This window comes from Nelumbo lutea, chromosome 3, assembly GCF_056320005.1.
Source record: "Nelumbo lutea isolate HS-2025 chromosome 3, American lotus-T2T, whole genome shotgun sequence".
In the NCBI taxonomy this organism is placed as follows: Eukaryota; Viridiplantae; Streptophyta; class Magnoliopsida; order Proteales; family Nelumbonaceae; genus Nelumbo; species Nelumbo lutea.
In genome coordinates, this window is record NC_142686.1 from 20,338,950 (window position 1) to 20,361,973 (window position 23,024).

The following is a 23,024-nucleotide window of genomic DNA, read 5'->3' on the forward strand; positions in this document are numbered from 1 at the left end:
CCCTCTAAACGGTGTAAAAGCGCAGAGGACTTTTCTTAAAGATCACCATTGATTGTTGACTATATTCAAATAGATACCAATGAGCTTTTCTTCTTTTTCCACTCCAAACCAAGACTATTGTGTAATGCAATTCATCGAAGTAATTGAGAAAAAGGCATAGAACTATCTAGAGAGATGAGCTACAGATTATGCAAGTATGCATCATCATGTATTACAGTAACACAGAGCAGTAGCTCAATCTGACCCTGTAAAGAACGTACTCTTTTCTTATGAGAATTAGAATGACAAATGCCTTATCCACCTGGTTTGAGGTCCCAAAAAGAGGGGCTGAAACTATCTTCACTATATATAGAAAGCTGAAATTCGGTTAAAGGGTTCCAAAATGGAGAAACTTTGGTAGGATTTGCTTGATAGCTTTTAATTAATAGATTTCTAAACGGGCACTTCTTTGACTTCAAAAGTGAGATCAAGTTAGATTCTTCAGTGCTGAATAGATTAGGTTAAAGAATAGTTCAAGTAGGTGGAAGCTAACATATCCCTAATATAACTTACTATCTTCAATGAATACTGTATAAAATTTGTATTTCTTTGTTGCAAATGGTAAGCTATGGATTTTCAGCAAGGACACTTTGGTACACATGATCCAAACGATTAGTCAATTACATAGATTTGACACTTCATGTTTTCAGCTGCAATGTCAACAGTTGATATGGCAGATACAGATGAATGATTGTAGAAGCCCCGAAGTTTATTGACCTTTTCTTGAGGCCTCGACCATTTTGCTTCAAGATTATGTTATGATCAATATTCACCTCGACAAACTATTGTTGCCTTTAGTTGATGAGTTGCAAAAAACTAAATATCTTTTCATATCAAAATATGAAAGTAATGTGAAAACTGAGTCCAATGTCAAACAGAATTTTCAGCAGGAAATTTTAATGGAAGATTGGCAAGTATTACATTACATTCACGTATAGACTGCATAAATGTTGTGAAGGAAATAGGGATGGTGTAGATTTTTTGGTGCCATTGAGATCCAAAGCTTTCAGATAGACTAACCAAAAGCCATAAATGGGTGATCGTAGACCAAAATCAATATTATCTATTGGTATTACATCATCTGGTGGCTTGTGCTCTTCTTTAATTTATTCCAGAATGTTTGTGGTAAATTTGCGACAGCCTGAATTCAATTCATATAACACAGACTCTATGGTTTGTCCTGTAGAGCTCTTAGATGCTGTAATAGGTCATGTCTGTAAATATTTACCCTTATCATTTTCTACCGCACGTATCTTTGGGAGAGAATGTCTTTCACATGTTTTTCAAGTAACTGAACTTCTTCCACAGGTTTTCACATATTTCATGGCTTTTTTCCATTCATGGAGTTGAAATAGTCTCCAACAGTGGTCATTTGAACCTTAGTTGTCACAGTTACAGAACAAAAAACGGCATCGTCAAATGAAATGAGACTCGTTCTTAATTGGTCGGCATAAATCAAAACATAAATTTTTTATATCTTCTAAAAGCAATCTTTCAATACCAAGCTTTAGTAATTACCAGTCTTATATTCTTTTTCCGGTTGGTAAAATTTGAGCATCTTTCTCACCGAGTGGAAAGTGGTGAAAAGTGCAGTGGGGTTTCTTAAAGATCACTGTGGGAATAGATTTGACACTCCTTTAACCCTCTATGACCTTTTCTTCCTTTCTTCCACGCCAAACAAAAATATAAAATTGATGTGATAATCAAAGGTAAAAAGTATTTGCAAAAGCTATAGATTACAAGCACTGAAGTTCTTATGTATTTACAATAGGGCACAGAGAAGAGAGTTTACAGAAGTTAACCTGCATGGTTCTCACACATTAATTCATCCAAACTACTTGCCTCGAGGAAGGTACATAATAGTAATGGTGCTAATAGAAACTCACTCCTCTCAGATACATAGATGACATGATCTTTTTTCTCCTTTGCCCCTCTTGAAGTTAGAATGATGGAACAATGCCGTAGCCACTTTCTGCAAGTACAGTGGTAGAGAACATTTGATCCACTTCAACTTCTACATCTGTTCTCTTCGCAAACCGCCCTTTGATTCGGGGTCTGGTCTCTGCATAGGCCTTCCTTGAGGCATACCTAATTGTCTTTTCGAACTTCCTTGTTTTTCGCTTCTCTCTATATCTGAGGACTTTGGCTTCTCTGTCCATGGGAGTAAATTGGGGTGGCATTGAAAGGGGGGGACTTGAAAAGAGGTCAATTGTTCCTTTGGGTGGTCTAGAATGTGAGTTTGATATGTCATTCATCATAGCATCTGGTACCACACTTGCATCTATTGATGAGAAGGAGACCTGATTGTAAAATCACACAAAAACCCAAAAAAGACAAACTTAATTAGACTTGTAGCTAAGTCATTAGGAATAGCAAATTTTATACGCAATGAGAAGACCAAGGCACGAGACAATGAGAAAAAAAATTACTGTTTAACAATAATGAAGAACCCATTGATGCAACTGATTATTAGTAACTTTTATTAAAAAACAGAATAGTACAATTTTACCATGAAGAAGGAAAGAAGCCTTTGTGCTACTCCTGATGCTAATTGTATCATACTTAAGTTTGTCATAAGCTAATATATCCTGATTTTTTTTTTCGAAATCTTGAATTTACATGGATTAACTGCATCTGTTACTAATTGGGGAAAGAGAGGTAGTCAAAATATTTAGTTGAGTCTGAGATCTTAAATTAACAATGAGTCAACTTAGCCAAGAAAGTCTGTGATTGTTTATAAGAGCTTTGGACTGAAATTTTGAACAATTGGGCTTTCCTGACATGAGGAAATTCACAATAAAATTTTAATATCTTCATTTGGAGAAACTGGACAAGAAAAGTGTAATTCTTCAGTTTATGTCAAAAAAGCACAACAACTACAGATAATCTATTGAAAGAGAAAAAGGTACCAAAACAAAATTCGTACAAATTCATCAACAAGGAAAAATAGAAAAGAAATTGTAACAGAAAAACTCAATCTGGCTAAAAATATAACTGAATTCTATAAATTGAAAAGACTATTCATTTATTGCATGAAACAACTCATAGAGAACATAAAGTAAAGAGCAGAAAGTAGAGCTAACCATGCAAATTAATATGAAGAACCTAGGAAAATAATTTGAATGAAAGATGCGGATGCAAAACCAAATAACAAAATTAAGAAATTATATAAAGAACTAGATTGTTTCTCCTTGATCGGCGAAGAGAGATGGATGAAGAGCCCAATATTTCATTTGGCCATCATAGAAATTGCCCCACTATATATAATTATATAAAAGGACTTACACTGTGACTAAGTGAAGCAGTATAACTAAATCCAGGTTTTGAAGCCTCATAATCCATCTCTAACTGAAGATTATGTTGATTCTCCTTTACTGCCAGACACTGGATTGGCACAACACTGTCACTCCCTTCATTCTTCTGCTGAACACTGCACTGATTCTGCTGATTGTAGTGATCGTTATACTGATTCTCAGTGCAAGAATTGTAATCCACAAGATCCAGATACTCATCAACCTCCCCACCAAACAGCAACCCACTATTGTTCTGGTTGTTGTTTCTGACGGGGTTAAGCAACAACCAAGATGCTGCTTCAACTTCATCTTCTTCATCAGCCTCCTGGGTCATGAACTCATCTTCTATATTGATCTCAGGCCTCACAGGCCTACCGGGGTTCATACCCGAAGGCCCGTACAAGCAACCAGAGATGGGGAGTATGGGAACCCGGTGGTGACGCCGAGCGAGCGGATTGGCGGAGTGTATGTCGGCATCACAGGTGGTGCAGAGGGCGGCAGCATCGGCCTTGCAGGTAAAAGCTGCAGGAGCTCGCTCGCAGACCTCACAGATCCAAACGCGCTCGTGCTGCGACACCACCTGATCGTGGATGCGTGCGTCGCATCCAGCGCAAAGGTATGCGGAGTCAGCTCGGCAGTAGACTGCGCATGGTGCAGAGCGGCATGAGTCACACATACGTGCCCAACCGCCGCCTCCTCCAGTTCCGCCGGAACCCACCTCCTCCTTTATCATCATTCTCTTTTGTCGTTCTTGCTATGTTTTTATTATTTTTTTTCTCTCACTTTCTTCCTTTTTTAGTCTGAAGAAACCTGAATGAATTCTCTCTGTCTGTCTCGCTTCTGTGTCTGCTGTGTTCTGTTCACGATGGAGTCGTAACTTTGTAGTGGCGGGGACTGAGGGGCTGGTTAACTGTAGTGTGAAGAGTATTACTATTAAGCAAGCGAGAATAGTGAGAGTGAGGGAGAGAGGAGAATCCAGAGGGTGAAACGTGGCAAGATATTAGAGGATGACAAGGGCTGGCCCTCTATCTTGTGGTTGCCGCTGTTTTCAAGTGGGCCCTAGAAGCTGAGTGGAGGTTCATGGGGCCCAAACATTTTGATGCTTTGACCTTTTGGAATCACTTATTGCAGGCTCGCTCCCTAGGGGGTTCGCATCCGCCCCCCACAACTTTGCCCCCCCCCCCAAAAAACGTCCCACGCGCTGTGAGTGCGCCGCGTGTCCTCCCACACGCGGATTAGAGGGACTCGTGCGGAGCTAAACGTGTGTCCTCTTGCCCAAAAGGTAATCCCTCTCATTTCAGAACATTTCAACCCTTAGAGCTCTGCCGGTCGACGCGCTCACTTCAACCTTCCACCTGCTCTTAGAACTGAAATCTGCCGGAGATTGCACCCCTTTGAATTCCGTCGGTTGACGCCGACGACCGTTCCGAAAGCGAAGCATTTTTAACAGCTAGAAACGACGAAGAATATATCCACTCAAACACCTTGTTACAGGTCCCCTGTTATATCCATTTTCTCAGTTTTCATGAACCCATTTTACCGTTTGTTTTTCTTGCTTCAAAACCCACATAATCAATCAAAAGCAACCGGCTTGTTATTTGAAAAAATAAATAGATTTTTCTTTCGAGTAGGCGAAGATAGTTTAAATTGATTGAAAGGGGAGTCTTTGATGCCGTTATTCTGTGCAAGCCACGCAACACAACTCCCACATAATTTGGTAGTGAGAAGAAATAATCTCACATTCAAGCATGTAGGCGTTCTGCTATTATCCATTAGTAAATGCTGCCTAGCCGTCTCTTCCATCAAGGTGGGTCTCTCAGAAAACGCTGCTTCTCTTTCGGGTTTTCATCGAACTTCTCCATCGATCATGGAGGACGAAAAGTTGGGGATTATATCCTCTGAAACAGAGGAATATTCAACAGAATTGGATGTTGTTGTTAGAACCGTCGAAATGGCTTGCTTTCTCTGTCAGAGGGTGCAGGAGAGCTTGATTTCCAAGGGCAATAATCAGGTTAAATCCAAAGATGATAATTCTCCGGTCACAGTTGCAGGTAACTGCATCGACTGTCTACAAAATGGTTTCTTTTCGGTGATTCTGTATGCTTTGTTGTGTGCTACTTATTTTTCATCCATCACAGTTGCATTAAATGGAACCCTTGCTTTTATCCTTTTATTTATTACATTTTTCTTGGCGAGTGTTCTTTCAGTTTTTCCCCTTTGTTATTAATTTTTTTTTTTTTTCTTTTTGAAGGAAATGGTTCTGCTGCTAAATATGAAAATTTGTTCTCTCTCTGAGGGACTGAGGGTATGAGTTCCGTTTCGTTTTGTAGTAGCCACATCTTGAATTTGTTGGCTGGTTTTGGTTTGGTTTACAACTGAAGTCTGGGAGATTTTACCAACATAGGTAGATTTTTGGTTTTGGTCAATGGAAGAGATAGAGTTGCAGATGTTGCAGCGATTCTGACTTGTTGGCGTCGACCGGCGGAACTGGAAGGGGACTCTCACTCCGGAAAAAATGAGAAAAAAAAAAACATAAAAAATGAGAAAAACTTACCTCCGGTAAATAAATCTGCCAGAGTGGTCGTTGGCAACGATCGGCGGAACTCAAAGGGAGCAATCTCCGGCGGCTTTCAGTTCTGAGAACAGAAGATCCAGGTTGAAAGGATGACCTTTCAGGCGAGATGACACACGGTTAGCTCCGCACGAGTCCCTCAAATCTGCGTGTGAGAGGACACGCGGCGCACTCACAGCGCGTGGGACGTTTTGGGGGGACGGTTGTGGGGGGCGGATGCGAACCCCTCGCTACGCGTTGGTAATTGACATTGTAGGCGAGTAACTCCATTTTTTTATCCCTCTTTTGCTGAATTGACACGTGGAAAATGAAAACTTTTTGTCTATTTTTACTATCAAAAATAAAAGAAAAATAAAAAATCGCTTTTAGTCCGGGGCATAAAATATTTCAAATGAATTTTTTTTTTCAGCTTTACCCTTCTTTAGTGGGAGAATTATTCGTGTATGTATTCTTATTTATCTTGACATTGAAAGAACATGTAGGAATTTTTTTTTTTTCTTCGTTTTATTTTTCTGTGCTACTCCGAAGTCCGAACCGAAAAAACTTTCTTATAACAAAAACCCTATTCACACTATTCTTACAGCCTTTTATTGCAGTGCATTGACACTTTGCGGTATACATCGATATCAAGAATACACGTAAACTAACATGTTATGCAAAGAGAGGTTGGTTGCCTCATTGAGAGTCGACCATGAATAGTTAAAATTTTTCCCTCAAACCCAGGTGAAGGTGGTGGGATTTTGGCCTTTAAAAGTTCATGTAATCAATTTCAAATAATGTTGGGAACACCTAAAACCCACATTCAGAAGCACGAAATATTGGCATATTCACTCATCATTAATTACGTAAACAAGTAAGCCTTTACACACCAGGCAGCAGATGCAGGCTGTACTCTATCAGAAAGTCTTGGGTCTGAATGAGGGAATGACTTTTGTTGGTGGAATCTGTAAGCGTTGCCTTGAGATAATGTGGCTCGGAGCAAATAATTTGCCATGTGGACATTATTATATGCAGAATATATTATACAACCCCATCACCCATGACGACATGTTTACATCTAAAAACTGGGACAGTTTTGTATTTCAAGACCATATATAGGCTTTGTGGTCCTGGCTAGAACCATAAACCCATGTCCCCTGATGTGAAATTGTTGTTTTTTTTTCTCTCAAAAGAAGAAAAAAAAGCATAAAATTAACTAAAGATCGAGCACTCTTACTGCCTGCCCTATATCGATAGTTTTTCCTTAAACTTTCTAAGTTTTTTTTCTTTAAAAAAAAAAAGAAAAAAACCTAGAAAAGTAGCTCATTCTGAAAGGTGATTATGGGAAAACTTTGGTTATTTGGAAAATACAGTCTCATTTATATAGAAGCTTTCGTGCATGACATGTTATCTCACTTAAGTCCCATTTGGTTCGTGGGAATAAGAGTCACATCCAACTGTTTGGTTGGGCAGAATTAGAATCCCATATTTCCATTTCTATTCCTATTGGAATGACATTCTCCTATTTGAGCAAATAGAAATGGAATTTTAATTCTCCCAATTCTATTCCTATTGGAATATCTTCCTACTTAGGGTAATTCATCATGCACAGAAAGCTCCCAAACAGTCTTTTTTTTTTTTTTTTTCAAACAACGAAACTATTTTCCTGTCACTATAGTTTTGAACTGGAGCATATGCATCCCATCAAGCCCCCAAGTAAAGTGCCAGAGTCCAGATCTGCTGCTCACCACCCTGTAATATAAATTACGTAACCAATCACGAGGTTATCACGCTGCTGGGCTTTGCACATGTGATAAGGGCTTGGCTCAGGCTCCGGGGCTTAGGATGGCACAGGCTCAGACCTGATTCCGAGTCTATAAATTTTATCTATTAATGTATTAAATATAAAATCTGTTTATATTGCACGCATATAATATGTGTCAAATATTTATTTTATACATTATATAATATAAAATACAAATCTATTATAATACAAATATATACGACATACAATATAACATAATAAAACATATATATAAATATGTATGCCAGCTAAGCTAGACCCTGGTGGGGCCTGATGTAGGCTCAGACTCAGGATGGGCCTGAACACAAAACCTAGGTCCAAGCCCAGTCCAGAATTTCTAAGCTCGGTTTTGCAGGCCGGGCTAAAAATGATCACCCTTATTTTGAAGTGAAGCATATAAGTCAAATCCTTATTACCTAATTGAGGTTTTTCATTTTTTTAATCCTCCAATGAGTGCTCTCTCTTTTAGTACTCTTTTAGATTTTAGGGTTCTCACATGAAAGCATTGTCATTTGATCCCACGGGCCACGAGTTTTATGTAGATTGTTGGGTTCTCATGTAGTCGTATGATGAGATAAGGGCTCCTTCGCTCTCTGCCTTCATGGTCCGTTGTAAAAATTTTTCTATGAATTTTGATACATACAACCACATGTTTGTTTATCATTTTTATGATAGTTGTTGATTGGTTAAGAGTTTTATCCATGGTTTTTAAAACCGACCTGGTGATCAGACTGGTCAAGGGTTTGGTTACCAGGTCGAACGGTCTGATCGTTCAAACCGAATGTTTGGCATGTTCTGACAAAAAAAATAAATAATAAATCGTTTGAATGGTTAACTGTCCGGTTCAGCCGTTAGCTGACCAAAATCAATGGTTTTTGGAGAAAACGGAACCGGTCACCTGACCGGTTCTCAATTTTCCGGTCCAACCAACCGGTCTGATCCGGTTTTAAAAACCATGGTTTTATCCATACTAAGTCTTTCCATTTTCTTCTTTTTTTTTTTTTGAAAATAAAGTCTTTCCGTATTCGGTATCATAATCAAACCACTTGAAACATTCATGACATAAGGCCCAACTCTTAATAGCGTCCTCACTTCTCAGACTCAAACTGAACCAAGTTTACTATACCAGATTACTAGTTTTCTTTTTAGGGTAAAATATAAAAACCTCTCCTAAGGTTTTTGACAACCATAAAAACCTCCCCTTAGGTTTCATTTTCACAAAAATCTCCCTTGTACTATCGAAAAAACCTGCAACTACCTCCCTTTTATTATTGTCTTGAATGGAAAATATTGGTCAAACGCATTAGTTTTTCAAGAGTACCCATTTCACCTTTATATCTATCAATTTATATGAAAATTTATTAAAATATCCCCAAAAGAATTTTTTTCGCAGAGTTAGATTGAAAAGAACAAAGTAATTTTACTCTATAAAAACGTTAGATCTAGTAAATTCTAGAAGGGAAAATCTGACATTTTAAATTATATGAAAGGTGCCCTAATAAGTTGTAAAGGTAATTTGTAACTTTGAAGTCCCCTGGGACAAAGATGGAAGGGAGGTAACTCTGGGTTTTTGTGAAACTACAGGGAACGTTTTTATTAAAGTGAAACCTCAGGGGAGGTTATTATTATTGTCCTAAACTTCAGGGGAGGTTTTCATATTTTACCCTTCTTTTTTATGATTGTATGGACTTGCCGATCTATTATTTATTAAACCAGTGCAACCATGATCCAGTGAACTTTCCATTTCTGGTTTTATGAACGGTCCATTTCGAAGTCGAATAACAATGCCTTGATGTTGATGTACCATAACTGGGGGTGTCAATGGACCGAGTCTGGGTTGGACCCTATCCAAATCAATACCAATTTGAATGAATTGGATGGTCCAATAAGACATATTGAATTGGATCAATCCAAACTCAATGGTCCAAAGTATTTATTAGAGTGAATTGGATATTGAATTAGGTCAGGTTGAACCAATATCTGGTCCATTGGTAAAAGATGAGAGTAAAGGTGTCAATGGGTTTAGATCGGATTAAATACAATCTGAATTAAATCCAATTTAAACAGGTTGGACAGTCCAATAAGACATTGAGTTATACCAGTCCAGTCCATAATATTTAAAGGGTTGAATTGAATCTGGTTCATATATAATGGACTAATATTGTACTGGATTAGATTGGACCAATATCCGGTCCATTAACAGCCCTAACCACAACACACGTAGGCGCACTAGCTGCTGAGACTATAGTATTGTTTAAAATCTCTCCCTCATTTCTCGAATGGCAAAGCCCATGTTTGGATTAGCATGGGAAAAGGAAACGGAAATAGTAACAGATTTTTTTGGTTTTTATTGTGAAAAAAAATATCGAGTTTGTAGCAACAGAATTTATCTTCAGACATGGTGGGTCTCGGTCTTGTGGTGAAAGCGTGGACACAGATGAAGTTGGAAGCATGTTGGGACAGGTGTTTTTGGGAGCAGATTCCAATTATGATCAAATGGCTTCTAACAATTGAATAAGTTCTGGTAAGGGTGCACGTCTGGTACCTGATGTGATGGTTTTACACTGCATGCCATATTCAAATTTTTTTATTAGTTTGAAAACAAGAATTAGAAATACCATATGCAAGGACCAAGGTTTTGTACTGAACATAATTTGTATTTGCACTCTTTCCAAACTGAGCAAAAATCCCGACAGGAGAGAAAACCACACCCTTATATGAGGTCCCTTGTAGAATCAAAATCTCCAAAAATTTTACAGAGAATTTTCTTTTGCAATAATTAAAGCTTGTGTAGTCGCCTTCTGCCTTACTTCATGTGTAAAATTAAAACTAGGCTATGATGTAAAGGCGTTTTCATTGCATTATCAGCAATAATAAGACCCGTTCTTGTGGTTGAAAATGGCTGAGACAGAGTCCAACTAACCGGCCACGTCTATCATTCGATGTGTCACAACTAGAGGTTGGGGAGAGAGAGGAAATCAAGAGGCCAAAATTGAATCAATTTTTAGCTCAAACACAAGCTGGAGGAACAATCTCAAACTCACCCTTGTTTCTCACTCTGTTGTTTAACTTAAACATGCCAAAAAAAATATAGTTATCTTGATAATTTGGCCTCAGCTAGAAAAAAGAAATGTAGGAGGAATTGAAGTTTTAACTTGGGCTTAAAGAAGGATATCATGTACCCATCAAGGCCAAAAGCTATTAGAGGAGACACAACAATTTTTATCATTCCAGAAAACCATTAATTACAAATAGAAAGAAAGAGAGAAACCCCCTCCCATGGTTCAGAGATGATTCAAGTGACAATTTAGTTCATTTATACTTTCTAATAGCCCATGGTCCTCTGCTCTGTTCGGTGTTTTCCTTCTTGAGCAGACATGGGCAAAAGAACTAACAACAGAATACATGGACTGAATTTTTCATAGTTTGGACCTAGAACGATATAAGAAATTATGGGTGCAGTATTAGGAAAGCCAAGAGACACATGACACATTATAGGCTTGTAGCTTGTAGGAGGGAAGGGGGTGTTTGGTTTGGATTTTTTTTTTTTTTTTTTTTTACTTGGGATATAAGATTAAGTCCATTGTCTATTATTTTGTGCAAACTGCAAACCAAGTAGTAAATCTCCATTAAGTCTATGTTGTAAAATAAAAATTCGATGCGCCATTTTACGAGGAAATTCCAGTTTTCACTGGGGAAAGAAAAGGATATCTTTAGGCAGATGATCTGTGTGACTGGAGATTTGCAGACAGCTAACGATCACGTGTACCCAGAACAAAAGAAAACTGACTTAACCAACGTATGAGGTTGCAAACTTCCGACCCAAAATCCTAGCAGCCAGCACAAAGATGCCATGTGGACAGAACACAGATTATGAATTTATGATCCACCTCCTCCACAAAATTTGACACATGGAGACCTTACCTGATCCGCTTATATGGCAGAAGCTAGGGTCCCTGTGGATAGAAAACCCATCACCTTCCTTGCTCAGCATGTTGATGGGAAACCCTGTCCTGTCCCAATTGAAAGCGCTCTGTGGAAACTTTTGTACTGTTCCTTCCCAATCTCCATCTCTCCTGAATACGATTGGACTGGAACATGGGGACCAACATAAGCCACCCATTAAAACACCATTTATCACTAAGTCAAACTAGAACATGAAGATGTTGGGGTTGCAAAACATTCGACCATCTTGATGACAATGTAACTTGTACAGAACCATTCAGACTTGTACACACAAGTTTGTCCCATCCCATGGAAATGAGGTTCTTCGCCGCATCAAGCAGTCACAAATGGTTTGGAATGTGGATCTCAGAATATGTAGTTTGCCTACTTGTGAATGCAGAGGATGATGGAGGACAATTTGTCAGACATTACCAATATAGATAACTCGAGGAACATAGCATGATGTTGACTTGCAATGATCCTTGTTTAAATACAGTACCGTGACATTTTTCTGCTGAAAGAGTTATCATGACATCCATAACCAGTGGTTCCCGTTGAGACATGGGCCGTTGGTAGCTAGTAAAGGGCAAAATAGAAATCAAAAAATGAAATATTTTAACAGTTTATCTGGACAGTCCATGGCCATTGGAAATTAAAAAAAAAAAGAAAAAGAAGAATCAAGAAAAAACTGGCAGCTTCTTGAAATTAGCCAGAGTATGAATCTTTGTAAAATGAAGAAAGAGGATTGGACAAATATCTCTTTGTTTATTTTTACGAGTGACAGAAACATAGGTGCACTGATACACTAGAATATGTGAAAATAATTTCAAGTGAAAAAAAAAAAGATGAAGAAGGAGAAAGTGATACTAGCATTGAATCAATGCACATTTAGTAAAGCTACAAGAATGAAGAGAAAAATATGTCTAACCACAAATAAGAAAAATGAAATAACTGTGATGGGCCAACAGAGACTTTGACATGCAAGGGAAGATAGGATGCACGGTATCTTACACTACTAACCCAGCCTACAAAGTTGTGGTCCGTGCTTCACATGTTCTTTCTGATTCAACTCTATATGATGCTCTGTCTCAGGATGAGAACTTTGAGATCAACTTGTCAACATGAATAACTATATCATCGATGCAAGGGCGAACTGCAGCCTGGGGCTGGAGCATCCATGTCACAAACTGATGGAGAGGCTCAGGATATGGACGATTGGGCCCTTGTGGCCATTTCACCTGTCCATTTAGAATAGCCAATTGTAGGCTTCCTCCAGCTTCCCCAAGTGCATACTCAAATGGAGATACCCCGTACCTGTAAAAACAAGTGATCAAGGAAAGTTTGAAGTAAATATTTTCTAGTACAAAACTGGCAGCATTTTAATAATTAAATATTTAGAAGTTAAAAACACAGTGCTTTAATTTGACTTTTTCCAAGTTCCCTATTATGTTTTGGTAGAACAAATTCCGCTTCATTTATTTTTATTCATAACTGATCAGTGAATATTTGTCTATTTATGTCGGTGTACTACCAATGAAGATAGACAATGAAATTACTATGCTCTTATATGGCATCATTGATGTTTTAATGAGTTTAGGTAAATTTTCAGACATTGGGTTTAACTTGGCTTGTCAAAGTTATGGGTTGCCAGATGTACTATCATGAGCCTTAGAGTAAACTTAAATGTGGAAGTAACTCAAGAACAAATCGTCATTAATTCAACCACTTCCTTTGGTCAAGTTGAACACAATAATTGAAATTTCCCATCCTTGATTCAGAATTGGAACTTACACAGCGTAAGCATTGACCACAAATTGGGTTCCATTGAGTAATCTCTAGAGTCAAAAATTAAGTAGAAAGGTTCCAACATCTTTTTTCTTCTCCTGAAGGAAAATGGCCCAATTAATACTTTTTTTATTACTAATGACTATTAATATGTGCAACAGGGACCACACTTTATCAACAAAAAAATTATGTGGCCTATTCCTTATTCCCCCTTTGAGATGTGCATAACCACGTATAGAATCTATAAATCAAAAGACAAATTAGAATAATGTAAAATGATGATTGCAACCATATCCTCACTGAAACGTACATTAAATTTCTCTTTTTGCCTTAGAATCTAGGATATCTCCCAGGTAAAATCAGTGTTGAATGCCTTATTTGAGCTTATGGATGGGTGTGACTACACAGTCAGATCAGAAATTTATCCTGAACTTCATATCATGGGATGTTCCATTTGGCACCGTGTCAAGTTGTTCAAGTTCATGGGCCTATAGCTTCTCAGAATTACATAAGAATCTACAAGCATATAAAAAGCATTGTTTCTAGTTAAGCTGACTTATTTATGCTTTGATATTTATATCAACATATTTACTCCTATAAAGAGATTCTTAAATTTACACAGTAGTGCTTCATATACAACAAAATAAATCTAAAAATGTATACTTGCTTCAGAATTTGTAGGAAGTCAAATAGAGATGAATCACTATCAGGGAAAAAAATACATGAAAAAATTATTTTTCTCACATTATTGCATATAAAGTGCAGCCCAAAGACCAGATATCTGTTCTTTCATCAATATCAATGTGGCTTGGACAGTCCCACAACTCAGGAGCTCGGTAAGGTGCAGTACAGTGCTCTGCTGCCCATTCCTAAACAACAGACCACCAAAAAACCATATTTAAGTATATTGGAGCATGTTAAGGATTGACAATAGGCAAAACTATGTCTTAACTGTAGTGGCCTAAATTCAAAACTGACTACAAACACAAAGAACAAAATAAAGAACTAACAGTAACATAACAAGGTTCAGAGAACAACAGAACATTAAGGTGCATTAAATAAAATATATACATAATAACATATACATATAGATGTACACACACATATAAACAACCAAGGAAACTTCAATATGGCAAGCTAATTTGGCGTCAAAAGGAGTGCCAGATTCCTCTCTTCATTGTAGATTCATGGAAAAAATTCCATCCCAAAGAACTTTTTGACTTGTTTTAGACTCTCTTATGATTAACTTATAAGAAATTGAAAATTTAGAGGGTTATTATTAATCAAACAGAACTATAATTCAAGAATGGGAAAGGATTGACATTCACTGCAGGATTCGTCTAATAGACAATCCAAAAGGTCCCACATCTGATGAATGGCCTACATTGGCTACAAGATTCCTCCACCTGGCTAAAAAACAGTAGGTTGTGCAGGAAAGCGGCTTAATTTCCCAATTGGGTCAAGTAGGGAGCTTCCTTACATGATCCACGTATTTCTGCCACATGGACGAATCAAGCAGCCAAACTGGATTTTGAACCATCCATTAGATAGGGAACCCACCAGGCATTTATCCAATACCACAGTCTGATCACTAAAGAATAGAAATTCCTTTGACCTTCAGATTAAACTAGAGTTTTGTTAACCAGCCTGAATTCCCAAGGGAATAGCTTAGCAGACTCTCTAGCAAGGGAAGTTCAAGTACAAGGGATAGTCTGGTTTAAAGGCATCGAAGTTGATTTGTAAAGCTGTCATTCATTTTAGTATATTTGTGTGGCCAACCTAGTGCTGTTGTATTTTTCCCCTGCATTCCATTTCCTGGAATGCCTGGAGTATCATATTTTACTACATTAATTAAGCTATGAATTACTGTTTCTGATCAAAAGAAAAAGTACAAATAACAAAAAAAGGAAAGCTCCAAAACATTGACATTATGCTAATATTGCAAAGGAAAATGGATGGCAAAAAGAAAGGAAAACCTAGATAACTTTCATGATTTATGTTGTTCAGTTGTTCGTCTGAAATGAAAAACCAAATAAAAAAGAAAAGAAAATAAACTATAATATCCTAATCACTTAGGTTTATCTTTCATGCTATTTTTTCCATTACCCATATTTTGATTTTCTTGTTCAAGAACAACTTTACTTATGCATATTGAATTAAACATGGCTCCAGGCCCACTACCACAATACATTCACATTTTAAATACGACTTTACTATCAAACAAAAATAATCTCATACCAAAGATATACATGTAATTTCCTAAAACATCAGTAAATGTATTCAATGGTTTTGCAACATTTACAAATTTTCTTTTTTTTTTTCTTTTGTATAGACAAGGTTTGAAACATGTTTCCTATTCTAACTTTCAAAGTAACTTAACTTTCCACCAACACTATCTTTATAAAGTTTGGTGAAAAAATAACCTGAATACTAGGACCAGGTAATCACCATTTCCCAGATAGCGCCTGCTCACCAAGAGGTGCAGGTAACTACTATTAACAAAGTTCATTATTACTTTACAATGTGATGAACTTCTACAACCAAAAAACACAATAAATTTGAAATTGAAATAAAGATACAGAAGCAAACATTGGTAAAGAGAAGCCTGCAGGCACAATTACTAATGAATATTGGACATGCAAAAATGTCAATTAAAAAAAGGATATAAGTACCTGCAATTGTACTGCCTCTTGACGAGAACGAATTTGCTTCCTCGCAGGTTGAGCACTTCCAAAATCCATCAATATGGCTAGTGGCGATTGTCCTTTTCTGTGTGTGATGAGTACATTACCTGGTTTCAGATCATTATGTGCATATGGAGGCTCAAAATTGTGCATATGCTTCAATCCTGCACAAAGCTGCAGAAAAGGCCCTCATGCCAATGCCATACATCAGGATAACATCAGACAGATCATACAAGTTAAAAATAAATAAAGGGATAACACCAAGATGCAGAAATTCTTAACGTACAATTCAAAGAATAAGACTTAGATGATGATGATGATTACATGCAAATGATAGTATTGCAAACAGCAAACCATGAAATGCTTGCATCCATACTCGACGGTATCTCCCTAAAAAAATTTGCATACAATTTCAACAGAGCAACTATTTTAGAAGAATTCAATTCTTCAGCAAGATCCTGTGTGTAGGTAAATTTAACAAAGTAAAGACAAGATACAAAGTTTGATTGGTAAACACCTGTTGTGAAAGGAATTATAAAGAGTGACACATTCACATAATCAAGATTAGTGTGTGAAAAAGCAATATAAGTAGTATGTCAGATGAATGACATAAAGTCTAAATAGACTGTTAGGTACCACTAGCAGTCTTAAGAAGAAATAGAAAATATGAAAACAATAAGGAAAGTTAAATAGAACCTCTGGAATTCAAACTTTTGCAGAGTAAGATCACTTGCAAAGAAGTCTTTAAATTTATTGTTTTTGTGAATTGCTGTCTTCCCTGTTTGGGCTGTAAGAGCAAGCAATATAGTCCTAGAGATATAATTTACAATCACATCATGCAATTAAATCCCAGAAATTAAATTTTACAAAAAGAAAAACTGAAAGAAGGAAAGCTCCCATGCAAAGGATACAAGCATATTAATTCACCTGTCGGAATATCTGAAGAACATCAATAGTAGAAAAGAATTCCTTTTTTTCTTTCATAGCTTTAGCATTGTCCAGTAAAGTTCCATCCAAATGAACTGGAAATAGCAAGTATGCTTCATTGTTCCAGGATCTTTCTTGTGTTGCCTGGACAAATAAATAAGTACACACACATTAAACCAGAAGTGAAAAAGTTCAGGAAACATAATAAGAAAGAAAACAATGCAAACACACCAATTGTCACTTATAGTGGTGAAACTTGGGTTGGATTAACCTGAACCAAACCTAAAAATTCCGGTTGGTTGGGTTTAGTTGAAGTTAGGGTTAGGGTTGAAAAATATGAACCCAACTTAACTTTGGGTTGGCTTAGGATTGAGGCCATGGGCAAACCCAACCCGGCCCAAACCCGACATGTTTTTCATATTTGTATGTCTAAATATTACATAAATACATATTTATGCTTGTATGCATCCATGCATGGTTGCATGTGGTCAAGGGCAGAGCTACATTCCTGGCTCTGCCACTGCAGGCAGCTATGCATCCATGAACAAATGTATTTATAAATATGACTCAACAATTTTAAGTTTGTGGGCAAAAGTTTTATGGTCTGATATAAGTGTAGTACTCCAAAAGCATTGTAACTTTGTTCTTATATATTTAATAATGATAAAATCAGTAAACCTTAATCTGCCCATCTTAAGGCTAACAAGTAATAATATTTTAGAAAAATAAAGTGAAGAAATTGGGCTAACACAACTCCAATCCAACCCCAAAAAAATCAGGTTGGGTTAGGGTTAGGGTTGGGGTTCAACAACTTAGATTGGGCTAGGGTTGCCTTGAACCCGTCCCTAACCTGTCTTGACTAACATCTCTAGTTACTTATCTTTTGAGGCATTTTAGGATTCATGATGCATGTTAAAGTTGAGGGGAGACAACATTATTTATGTCCTTAGTAGATAACTGTATGGATCATATCCTGATTTGATGTGTGGAACATTATTGAGAAGGATGTGACATTCTTAATTATACTAAGAAATTTGAAATTAATTCAGCATCTTGCACTCTTCTTTTCTCCTTGCCTCGAGAATTCTACTTGTTGAAGAAGATGGACATGAAGCATGACCTATTGATTTTGATGAAACATGTCAACCAAATGAGCTATGAGATTGAGCCCTTGCTCAAAGTAGGGATGGATCAGATTGGATTTGAATCAAGGTATACCTGAATCCAATCCGACAGCACATATTCAAGATCCAATCTGCTTGGATCTCACAAATGGTGATTCGAATCCAAATCCGAATCCGTTAAGGATGCCGGATATCCAAACCTGATCCGAACCGATCCAATTCAAATTCCAAAATTTTTAATAAATTATTAAAAGAAAAACCATAACAGTTTATATAAAGAAAGACAAAAAATATAAGTATTTTTTTCAACTATTTTCATCATTCACATATATTAATATGTACATGTCTTTTTATAAGTAAATATGTTTACATATATATATATATATATGCACACACACATATGTAGGTTGGATCGGATCAGGTAGGGGTGATCCGAATTCAATCGTATCCTATTATCCGATCCAATCCGAAAGTTCAACAAAGGGTTATCTGAACCCGACATAAATATGATCGGATTCGGATTGGACCGAATCATGATCTGATCCATTTGCACCCTAGCTCAAAGACCTTTTTAACACTGAAGAAATCTGTAGAGACTAGGCCAAATGGGTCCTAGTGCTTCATTATGATATCTTTTGTTTTTATTTGTTATGTTTGTTAATGGGCCTTGTCTTTATGGGACTGTTAAATTGTCTTATTTTATTTTTATGTATGATTATGAGCTGGCTGCTCATTTAAGGTCAGCTTTGTAATTGTCCTTATTAAGTTCAGTTTAATAAAAGATTAGAGGAGAAGAGGAGAAAGTGATCAAACTATCTTCTTTCTCTCCTTTCTTCTTCATCTTCGTCTTCCTTTTCTCTGCTGTTTCTCTTCTTCTTCTCACCTTTTCACCTATAATCTGATATTTACTTTTCTGATTTATTGGACCAAATCACATCTAAATCAAAATTGCAATTGCTAAATTGTTAACTTGCTAAGTGTGTCTATATGTATTAAAGCATGATGGACTAAAACTGGTAATATGTGCTAAATCTTCCTAAAAAAGGATTAATGGGCTCCCTGACACCAAAATATCAAGTTAACTGAACAAGTTGACTTTTCCCATGGAAAAAAGTAACTGTAGTAGGATAACCTCTAACAGGTTGAAAGGCTTTGATGGACTTTTTGGAAAATAGAGAACTTATTGATCTCCCTCCTAGAAGGGATCCTTCATGTGGATTGCAAAGTAGTAATAAGATGAACCTACAATGTAGCACATCAGTGGGTGCCTTGTTTCTTCAGGAATTAAAGTTTGCATTTCCCAAGTAAGGAGCATACACCTTCCAAGACCTGCAGAGATCATCCATGAATCATCCTCTTTACAAAGGCATTATTCATTAACCACTTCACATCTAACTTGTCTTTATACTACTCATGTAAAACAAAGGCATGATCTTTGATTAGATGGAGAAAAATAGTGCTCAAGTAGGACTTTCTTCATAACGCTAGTATCAGGAAACAATCAGGGAGCAAGGGAGTAGGACTAAAAATTGTACTATGAAGAGTAAGATTAAAGACTGAAAAGATAATAGAATAATGATTGAACTTTAAATTACAAAGACTAAAAGATTATAGAATAATGATTAAATTTTGAATTAGAGAGGCTGAAAAGATCATGCATTGACGCACTAAAATTTTAAATCAGAATTAGGGTAGACTGAGTTGGCCTAATAAAGATGGCATAGTTGTCAAGGTGGAAACCTAGAAAAGGACCTTCACATATGGCAAAAAAATCAATTAAAATTATCCTCTACAAAAAGATATGAAGCTTTTGAAAAACCCCAAGGAAAACAGCCACAACACTGAAGAGTACAAAGAACCATATAGTTGGGACAAGGCTTAGATGATGATGAAGATGATATTCTCGGCCAATAAAATAAACACTTCATTCATAATCACCAAATGGTAGATAGCCTCTTGTAAATCTATTCTAGGACCCACTTCATTAAAGTAAATTTCTCATTCTCATTGCTATTACTCAATAACATCCTTGCTATTAGGGGAATTTTTTTTAGAAAAGGAAAACTCTCACTGCAAAAGGGCAGAATGTGAGATAAAAAGAAGGGAGAAAGTTGTAGCAATTAAAAACATGTGAGATAAAAAATAAGGTAAAAAAAAAAAAACCAAATGGGCATACAGGCAAAAAAATTACAGAACAAATAGATTGGATGAGATCAAGGCTGCTCACATGGGCTAAAAGGGAGCTAAAGGACTCTGAAAAGAAAAACATAAGATCATGACAGGAAATGAAGAAGAGATGGTTATGGAAAGGAATCTTACTACTTGTGGAAATTTAGATTTAGAGTTACAGCAATTTTAGAAGCCCCAAAATATCAAGTCATTTTGTTCAATAAGGATATCTTAGTAAGACAATGAAGGACAACTTGAAAAAACAAACAAGTAGAGAATTGAAGATAAAGAGGATTGGAGTGCTAACTCATTCATATGCAATCTAAGGCTCAAGAATGAGAAATAATTTCCCCAGGATTTTCTTTTATCAGTAACAGAGACCACTGCCCTTGAGAATTCCAAGAATAGAAGACACTACAAAGGCAAGTGTTAATCCATAATTAAAATAAAATACAACTGTTCACTAGATCTTAATCCCAGGCCCAGGGATCTCCATTCAAGGTAAAATCTACCCCACTCCTTCCCTTGCAAGTGTTTGGCAATATCGTTGGTTGTTTTTAAGCTCCACCCAAATGAACTATTCGGGATAGAAGCTAACACTTTTAGCTCTCTCAACTGATACCTTAGGATTCAAGGACAATCAGAACTTGTCACCAACCATATAATGACAACCCTGCAGTCTCCTTCATCTTCCAAATTTCACCCTGCCACAAAAACAAGTTTGAGGCCTTGTTGTAATTATAGAAGTTCATATCTCAAAGATTTCAATGCCCCAAATTGGCCTCGGAGTAATGCCCCATGTTCCATGGTAATTTCTTGTCATGAGCATGCGATACACCACTCCAGTGTGAATTTGACATGAATTTTCCAAGTGACACATGTTATACTATATTCTATGTTCAAAAGCACCAATACTGCTACTATCCATTTCTTGAAATATAATACAAAGGCATAAGGAAGAAAGCTGTCTCAATCAATCAGTTCCAGAAAGCCATATAAAATCTAGAGGCAGATGACATGCATTTCCACACACACGCAGACACGAACAGTCGTCACTGTAGACTCCAAGAAAGATATTGACTATGATTTTACACGTTGTGTCAGACAAGAAACAGTATCTAAACCTTTTCTCAAAAAAAGAAAAAAGAAACAATATCTAAACCTAGGTGAAGCCTAAGAGCTGTGTTTCATGTAATAGAATGGCAAATATGACCAGACAACCTAAGGGCCTACCTTGAACTTAATACAGCTTAATCTAAGACCCTGCTATTTCAAAATTAGAAATGCAACAAAGAAATCTGGAATCTACAGATTTTGTTATCGGCTTGAATACAATCCATCACTCATAAAAAAGGCCAGAGGCTTTACACAATTTTCACATTTGGAGTTCAAAAGCATATGTCAAAAGAAAGCATGATAAGTTAATCTAGTCAGGCCATTAATGGATATCCAGGATCAGATCATTACTCTATCCGCAGGTATCAGTAACTGATTTAAGAATTTGTCAATATACAACTGAAGTTATAGATTCACAATTTTAGATTAGGAGCATCTCTAGGTGGGTAAATACAGCTTCTGAGTGTATGAAAAGATTATTATGAAGAAGCAAGATCTAAAGGACAATTAAAGATATTACCTTAACTTGAATGATAGCATGATCAAGAAGTGGAAGCAAATTAGGATGGCTAAACAGGGATGAAACACGAATCTCCTCCCTCACCAACTCTAATTGTTCATTAGTTTGAATTAGTACTTTCTTCATTGCATATGTTCCATCATCTGCAAAAATAGGAGATCAGTCTGGACCTGAGCCTGTAGCTCAATTGGTGAATATACTGCACCTTAACCATGAAGGCATTTCCCAATTCTATCTTGCTGACCCAAATAAAAATAAAAGGAAATTAAAGAAACGCCAACAGTAGCACCATCCCCAACATAGCAAGAGAAGAATTTTCCAATTGCAAAACGAAATTCACAATAAAAGGCATTCGAGATCATTAATCAAGATTAAAATTTTCAGACGGCATTTTTCCTGAACTCTTAAACATTCATTCATTTTCCAGATAACCAATGAATTACGCTGAAAATAAATCTATGATGCATGAAAGCGAACAGAAACCCAGCGAAGTCCACAAAGCCAAGAAGAAAACAGATCCCACCTGAAACAAAAGAAGAGTCCTTGATTTTCTTCCTGATACCACCACCTCCACCATCACCAGCCACGTCCTCAACAACTTCCTTGACAAGATAAACGTACGAAAACCCACCTTCTCCAAGCTGCCTCAGAATCTTGAAACGGTTGTCATTGATCCAAACATCCTCTCCGCCATTAACAGCATCATACAGAGCATTCAGACCAGAAAATGAGCATCCCATCTTGGTCTGCTCTTTCTCTCTCTCCCCCCCTCACTCTCTTCTCTCTCTGCAAAGTCAATAAAGATCCTCAAACTCTAATCATGAGCATGCAAAACTCACATTTCCTTCCCTGCTCCCACGTTACAAGTTTTCCTTCAGATCTTCAAATTTTGGTTGTTACCCGATTTACGTTTACAGCGATTAATTTAATAATTAATAATTGTAATAAATCTTGGTAGGAAGTAGGAACACCATAATCCGTATTCTTATCTCGACCATTCATTTGTTAGACTATCAGACGATTCGATTATTAGCATTTTAACTTTTGATCATATGGTGGCCATATTG

General features: G+C 36.9%; 2 protein-coding genes and 1 long non-coding RNA gene across 4 annotated transcripts; 1 reads left to right on the forward strand and 2 right to left on the reverse strand.

Moving 5' to 3' along the window:
• Window positions 1-1,730: 1,730 nt before the first annotated feature.
• LOC148863437 (zinc finger protein CONSTANS-LIKE 2-like) lies at window positions 1,731-4,494 on the reverse strand. The gene is made up of 2 exons (XM_088974548.1): window positions 3,325-4,494; window positions 1,731-2,339 (listed from the first exon to the last, which is right to left on the reverse strand). Exons 1-2 carry the CDS (start codon window positions 4,066-4,068, stop codon window positions 1,980-1,982), a joined length of 1,104 nt encoding a protein of 367 aa, XP_088830674.1. The 5' UTR covers window positions 4,069-4,494; the 3' UTR covers window positions 1,731-1,979.
• A 101-nt stretch (window positions 4,495-4,595) lies between these two features.
• On the forward strand, window positions 4,596-6,418 carry LOC148863438 (uncharacterized). Its single transcript, XR_016108998.1, has 2 exons — window positions 4,596-5,383; window positions 5,584-6,418. It is a non-coding gene; the product is annotated as an uncharacterized LOC148863438 (long non-coding RNA).
• A 5,959-nt stretch (window positions 6,419-12,377) lies between these two features.
• Window positions 12,378-23,011, reverse strand: LOC148863439 (uncharacterized). 2 transcript variants are annotated; one of them, XM_088979282.1, is made up of 7 exons: window positions 22,481-22,859; window positions 21,958-22,100; window positions 17,029-17,172; window positions 16,426-16,491; window positions 16,090-16,275; window positions 14,162-14,286; window positions 12,378-12,946 (listed from the first exon to the last, which is right to left on the reverse strand). In XM_088979282.1, the coding sequence occupies exons 1-7, from the start codon at window positions 22,695-22,697 to the stop codon at window positions 12,721-12,723; spliced, it is 1,107 nt and encodes a 368-aa protein (XP_088835408.1). In that variant the 5' UTR covers window positions 22,698-22,859; the 3' UTR covers window positions 12,378-12,720. The 2 variants fall into 2 exon arrangements, with proteins under 2 accessions (XP_088835408.1, XP_088835409.1); XM_088979283.1 differs by lacking the exon at window positions 16,426-16,491 and having other exon boundaries at window positions 22,481-23,011.
• Window positions 23,012-23,024: the final 13 nt, after the last annotated feature.

Coding starts and splice junctions, on each gene's coding strand:
- LOC148863437 (XM_088974548.1), bottom strand. CDS start 4,068: ATGATGATAAAGGAGGAGGTGGGTTCCGGCGGAACTGGAGGAGGCGGC. Junction 2,340..3,324: donor CTGCTTCACTTAGTCACAGT/GTAAGTCCTTTT, acceptor TTTTACAATCAG/GTCTCCTTCTCATCAATAGA.
- LOC148863439 (XM_088979282.1), bottom strand. CDS start 22,697: ATGGGATGCTCATTTTCTGGTCTGAATGCTCTGTATGATGCTGTTAAT. Junction 17,173..21,957: donor ATGCTATCATTCAAGTTAAG/GTAATATCTTTA, acceptor TTATTTGTCCAG/GCAACACAAGAAAGATCCTG. Junction 12,947..14,161: donor TGCACTTTATATGCAATAAT/GTGAGAAAAATA, acceptor TTGTTTTTACAG/GTACGGGGTATCTCCATTTG.